This window comes from Mastomys coucha, unplaced genomic scaffold, assembly GCF_008632895.1.
Source record: "Mastomys coucha isolate ucsf_1 unplaced genomic scaffold, UCSF_Mcou_1 pScaffold15, whole genome shotgun sequence".
In the NCBI taxonomy this organism is placed as follows: Eukaryota; Metazoa; Chordata; class Mammalia; order Rodentia; family Muridae; genus Mastomys; species Mastomys coucha.
Window position 1 is genome coordinate 55,072,270 of NW_022196897.1, and position 7,095 is coordinate 55,079,364.

The 7,095-nt window shown below is 42.4% G+C and overlaps 1 protein-coding gene across 1 annotated transcript in view; it reads right to left on the reverse strand.

Moving 5' to 3' along the window:
• Stk39 (serine/threonine kinase 39) overlaps positions 1-7,095 on the reverse strand; it is a 262,879-nt gene that overhangs the window by 174,638 nt on the left and 81,146 nt on the right. The window contains exon 5 of the mRNA XM_031370500.1: positions 5,285-5,340. Coding sequence (XP_031226360.1) covers positions 5,285-5,340 — 56 coding nt within the window. The remainder of the gene's footprint in view (positions 1-5,284; positions 5,341-7,095) is intronic.

A 7,095-nucleotide genomic window follows, 5' to 3' on the forward strand; every position in this document is an offset into this window, starting at 1 on the left:
AGTGCAGGGAACCTCACCTCAGAGGATCCCACATGGGAGAAATAGAAGGACGACGTGTTCCAGACACCCAGGAAAGAGCTCAGATCATCAATCTGACAGGAATAATGAGATGAGGTGACTGGCTGGGTGCCAAGAGCCAGAACAAAGCAGGCATTGACCTGTGTTTGCATTTCAAAGGCAACTGACTGCTATTCAGACCCTCTTAGATAGGATTGTTTCATCCCCAAACAAGGAAAGTCAGTAGTACTTCTCGAACAACTTAACTCAAGATTAATGGCGAGTTTTCTTCCAAATTCTATACTTAGTAAGCTTACCTTTTTGTGACTCAGAAAGTCTCTCATAGCTGAATCTCTTGCAAGACAGATCTGAGGTATACATGACCTCAGGGCAGTGCAAGTGTGGTCCTGCTGGCTGCAGTCATGTGAGGAGTGATGGTAACACTAGTAACCATAGCAACAGCATCTGTTGGAGGCTATAGTGTACCTACTGTGTGCCAGCAATGGTAAAAGGCAGTATGTTCTTTAATCCCCTCTATAGGAAATGAGTCTTAAAGAGGCTTGGTAACTCATCCAAAGCCATGGAGCCACTGACCTGATGGCCTGGGAATTTCAAGCAGCTGATAGTCTGCACTCACCAAGGAGACTGCTTGTGACTGGGCAGTTTCCAGGTTTGCTCACATAGATTTTGCCTGTCACTTCCTGAACTGAAGTAGTTTTCCAAACTAGCCTTTAGAATCCTAGCCTTTAGGATAAAGAACACCACACTCCCCAAGGGCTGACAAGTTGCACATAAGAGAAGCTACTAGCTTACATGCCAGAAAATCAAAAATATATTGTTTCATATGAACAATAAAAGTCATGAAAACCAAGCAGGGAAGGGGGAAGGACAGAGGGAGAAGGAACAGGGGAAGAATGGAAAGGACTGGGGCAAAGCCAGGTGTGTGTGAAACTCCTTCCTACTACTGCAGACACTGAAACTCTCTGATAATGGGGGCTGGGGAGAAAGCTTAGTGATAAGAATGCTCACTGCGTACGCATGAGGACCTCATTTTGACCCTAGAACCCAAGTTAAAAAGGCAAATATGTTGGGGTCTGTCGCTTGTAACCTCAGCTCTGAAAAGGCAGAGACAGGCAGATTCTTAGGGATCACTGGCCAATCGGCCTAATGTACTTGTGAGTCCCAAGCCAATGAGAATCCTGTCTTTAAAAAAAAAAATTAAAAATAAAAACCAAAGTGGTCAGTTCCTGAGGAACTAAACCCAAGGTTAAACCTCTGCTCTACAACATGTACACACACATACACACACACACACACACACACACATGTACACACATGTACATACACATGTATAACATGTACATACACACATCCTCTCTTACACATGGGCACACATACACACACACTTTCACATAGACACACACAGAGACACATACAGATACACACACACACACACACATACACTCACCAGTTTGTTGGCCATGTATCCCTGACTTTCCTAAGTCGCTGCATTTGTTTTATTAGGTCAGCCACATGTATGGTTTAAACCTCTAAGTGTTAAAAGGTGATGTGCCTTGTTTAACTCCTGTGTGACTGGACTCCCTGGATCCATGCACTCAGTCAGAGCCATCCTCTCCATTTTCTCCTCTTCTTTCACAAAAGGCAATCCTGCCTCTCACCTTGCCTCATTCACTAAACCAGTGATGAATTTTCCATTCTCCTTCAGGACAGATGGGTATTCTATAACATACATACCCTGTGTAGGATACACTTGAGACACTAGGGTTGCATCTCCTCTTTTGCTTTAACAAACAAATCCTCCAACAAACTATCTGGGCATGGTGGTGCATGCCTATAATCCAAGTAACTGGGAGGCAGGGGCAGCGTGGCTGTCATGAGTTCAAGCCTACGCTACACCCCCTTCCAAAAAAAAAGATCTCCAAAAAATAAACTTAAGCCTTTAACGTTCTAAACATACACGGGAATAGCGGGAGGGCAGATTTCTAGCAGAGCCATACTTGTGTGCTAAGAAATGATTAACAGCACCCTCCTAGAAAGACATGCTGCAGACTCCAGAGATGCGCATGGCTCCTACCATGGCTGACCAGAAGCAGTGGACATGGTGTCACTGGCCGTGGAGTGGGACGCGTGGGAATGGCTTCCATAAGCTGCCTCACCTCACTTGTTGCAGAGACAAGAACAGACTGCATCTCTAGTTGTGAGAGACAGGACCAGACTCATCTCCACTACGGACGGAACTCTTTGGACTGCTACTACCAACAACGTATTGACCTTTGCTTTGTGGTGGAGGTACCTCAATACAAGTTGATGCTGAATTTCTCTATTGGTGACATTGAGAGTTTTTTCCTTCACACAGCTGCACTTCCACCGTGTGCTCACTCCACTGTTTTCGTCCACTGTCCATTTTATTGGCTGCTCTGAGTGTTTCATATGCTTATTAATTACAACCACCCTAGGTGCAGGGTAGGTCCAGGTCTCCTGGGACAAGAAGCAGCATCTGAACACTGCCCACAGGCAATGTGAAATTAGGAGTGCAATGTTTCCGTACAAATACATCTCTTTAAAATTAAAGAAAATACGTCTCAGGACCAGTAAGATGGCTCAGTGGCTAAAGGTCCGTGCCCGCCCTGCAAACCGACAACCCAACGTGATCTCCAGAAATCACGTGAAGGTGGAAAGAGAGAACCACAAAAATTGTGTCTGACTTTCACCCATGCACAGTGTCATGAAGACACTCACAAAATTTAAAATGAACTAAATCTTTGAAGTCGTAAAGATTTAAGCTGCTATTTTCTAGAATCCTTTTAGACAGTTTAACAGAAGTGTTGATGGGTGCGGGGAGGGGGTGGGGGAGCTGAAAAATGGCCCTTTGTCCACCTAGAACACTTTGCAGTTCCCAGAGTCAGCTGGACTCACAGACACCCGAATCTCTTTTATCATGATGTCATTGTGTCTGTATGGGCATTTGGCTTGCATGTATGTCTGTCTACGTGTATTTGGTGCCCATGGAGGTCAGAAGAGGGCATTAGACCCCTTAGCTGGGAGTCACCACATAGGTGCTAGAAGTCAAGAAGAGGATCCAGAAGAGGATCCGGTGCTCTTAGGCACCTGCTCATCTTTCCAGGCCCAGTCATCTGAGTCTTAAAGTGCAGTAGCTTCCAAAGAAACCAGTGCATGCCAGAACAACAAGCACTGTCATCCCACCTCACAGATGAGGAAGGCAAAGCTAAAGGACACAACAACTGGGCTGATGGGATGGCATAGCGGTTAAGAGCACTGGCTGCTCTTCCAGAGGTACCGAGTTCAATTCCCAGCAACCACATGGTGGCTCACAACCATCTATAAGGAGACCCGATGCCCCCTTCGGGCAGGCAGATGTATATGCAGCAGAGCACTCATACATTAAATAACTTTTAAAAAAATTAAAAAAAAAAAAAGGACACAACAACATGACCTAAGTAACACACAGAGTGGACGTAAATCAGCATTTTAAAGCCTGTGGGCTTAACTGATGCACAAAATTGCCTCCAGATGTCTTAAACCAACTACTATACTTGGCCAAATTTGACCTTCTCTGTGAGAATCACTTCCATTATATGTTCTCTAAGAGAAAATATGTTTGATATGAAAAACAAAAACTTCATTTGCATCTCTAAAAAAATGTCTTCTCTCAGCAGGGCATGGTGGCACATGCCTTTAATCCCAACACCTGGGAGGGAGAGGCAGGTAGATCTCTGTGAGTTCAATGCCAGCCTGATCTACAAGGCAAGTCCAGGACAGCCAGGGCTATTATACTGAGAAACCCTATCTTAAAAAAAAAAAAAATCAAAGGAAAAAAAATTCTTCTCCTCTTTAAAAGAGAAATCAAAAGTTGCTTTACATATAAAATTACAGAGGCCAAGGTCAGTATCCTGCTTGCCCACCTGAGGGTCCACAGAGAGCAAGAGGGGCAAGCAGACTCGAGTCAGCCACAGTTCAAGCGCTGAGGCTGAGGATGGAGCTCAGTAGCAAAGCACCTGCTTAGCACTCACTAGACCTGCATCTGACCCCAGCACCCCAAAATTTTAAACTTTAGTCTCTCTGGTAGAGTTTGTTTCCTACTGAACTCTTCTGTTCTTTTTTTTTAAGTTCTTTTTAAAAATGTTTATTTAGTTTATGGGGATGACTGTTTTGCCAGCATGTATGTTTGCGCATCACATGTGTGCATGAAAGCCCAGAGGACAGAAGGCAGCACTGGGTTCCCCAGAACTGCAGTTATGGACTGTTTTGAGGCACCATGTGGATGCCGGAAAGGAAACCTGCATCCCATGCAAGAATAGCCAGAGCTCTTAAACTCCGAGCCATCTCTACCAACCCTGGACTCTCTGCTTTCTAATAACTCTAGATCTTCAGTTATGATGAAACAGACTTTTGCCTAAAATTAAGTGCTATGGTTGATTTTAATTAAATAATTAGGAATATTCGAAGGTCTATGCTAGCACATAGAATTCTTCCTACAACTCAAACTTAAGCCAATTCAGCTGACTCAGCAGCATGAGACAAACTTCAACACTCTTACTAACCGAAGCTGCATCAATGATTCTCACCAAGGACTGCTAGCAATGACAGCTAGTATCTAGATGCTGGAAGGCAGAGGCAGTACTCTGAGAAATGGCAGCAACTGTCCAATACAGGGAAAGACTGTCCCACCAAAACCACCACCACAAAGAGACAGCAATGGCCGAAAGTGTGGCCTGGGGCAGACCAGCAAGGAACTAGGGCAAAATGAGGGAAAATATAGATGTGCCTACCTTCTACCAAGGCTTTCAGGATATTCTTATAACTCAAAACAACACGACAGGAGCCAAGCATGGGACAGTCTCACCTGATATGATCACTCCATAGCATGCAGTAGTAATATAGAGCTAGAAACTTATGCAATGCTTTAAAATTTCAAACTCAATCAAAAAACAGTTTTCCAAATGACTTTTCTTGCAGGTATATAAAGAAAAAGCTTTATTCGGGTAGATGTAAGAAAATGGGAAATCAGATCATTATTAAGAGGTTCTGTGCTAAAATAGTATTATTTATCTGGAGAAAGAGCCAAGGTTCATACAGGCTTCAGTTCCAGGCATTCTGTAAGGATATGTCCATTAGAGATGGGCAGCCCAGAAACACCCTTGAAAGACATTACATACATCTATCTATTTCATGAAAGCTATCCTCCATTCCTTACAACACGAGAGTCCTGTAAACAAGGGAAGATTTTCGTCTTCAACAGCTTTACCTGCTATTTGTACTGATCCATCCTCACCCAGAAGAATATTGCCAGCTTTCAAATCCCTGTTAAGGAAAAAAAAAGCAGGGAATAAGTTATAAAGCACAGGTTAGATATGACACTGACACCCTCAGGAAGATTTTCACATACAGCACACAAGCCAACTGCCTGGCACAATCACGGTATTGTGAATATTAAAGTCATGTTGCAGATTTTTAAAGCTGTAAGTGCATACTGTCATTTTTATACTTTGCTCCAGAGGCACAGTTAGGGTTTTAATAACAAATAATTTATATGAAGCCATTATCTGCATTTAGTTAAATCACTGCTGAGTAGACTATTTTATGTCTCGGAATTAGAGATTATCCTTAAACCCACACGACTGCCATATTTATGAAGAATTAAATCCCAGTCTAAGTAGAACTATTCTGCTTCCACTTTGAGTTGCCTGTGGCACATTTCCAAATAGTCCCACAGCCCACTTAAAAATGAATTTAATTCATTATCAATTTCTCCTATGGGTGATACCAAGGCTAAATGTTAATAATGGTATTCTATGTGGTATTTCTTCACTATATGGAAGCTCTGTGGAGCAATTTTAATATTTAAAAAAGTAATAATAAGAAACAAGTATTAAAAAACTATGGTACAGACATTAAATACACAGCTCTCCAATGCGTCAGGGTGGAACAATGTTCTTAGGATGAGGGTAAGGGCTGCCTACTTAGAACGTTCTGAAGCGCTGGAGCGATACTGTTGCTTTTGAAATATCACACGCTCAGATCCTACTGCTTCCGCCACTTCAAAACTGAACACTATGTTACAGAAGGAGAAACCAGGGCTGCTTCCCTCCCTCTCGCCCCAGGCCCCAGACTGCTAACATAAAGGGTCACAGTCTTAGCATCCTTAGGAAGAGGGCTATGCCAGTCGGTTCAAGCACGTTCACTTCAGGAGTAATTTTGTTAACTAATTTCTTAATGAGCCCATACAGCGCTTATTACATTTTGCTCTATTTCAGTTTAACCACATAAACAGCCCCAAGGATACCAAGGAAAGGCATCCAGGCTCGCTCTTTGGAGGTTGGTTTTGCTTTTAAGTATTACTTCTGGGCATACACAAGCCCACCTGCAGGATTTACTTCCTTGAAGTTCTTTTTTTTTTCCTTTGTTTTGTATTGAGTAGAGTTTAAGATCTTGGCTCTTACTGTGGTACAAGCCCAAAATAAGAACAATTTTTAGACATTGGGTTTCATTGTAATAAGGCTGTATTTCAATGACCCTCACATCACCAAAGGATTTTACCTCCATTGTAGCTAAGCTGAGAGTTGATAGTTCTGCTGTGCCAAGGAATGAATTGTAGGCTCGATTTTTGGATACAGACTTCCTGTTATGGTCAAAGCTATTTGACTTGAGTGAGTGACTTCATTCTCAGCCCACAGAGAACAGGTTACATTCATTGAAGAAATGGTGTAGGTATTAAGATGGTCTATCTATAAAGTCATTCAGCAACTGTTCCAATGAACAATGGTTCTGCTTGGAGGGTGGTACAGACATTAAGTGAGGGTAAGAATTTGGTTCATTAGCTGTGATAATTTGGAAAAGCATTCATCTCAGAGAAAGAGTAACTTAGAAAGTCCTCTTCTTCAAACTTGATACAAGAGTTACAAATGTCAAACAAAGCATTCAGTCTCACTTTGTTGTTCTCTTACAAGCAACCTCCCTAGTTAATCGTCTATATTTCTTATAAATACTATTGAAATATATAAGCTGTTCTGAAAACCATAGTATAGTGTAAAAACATAAAATAAACAATACTACATA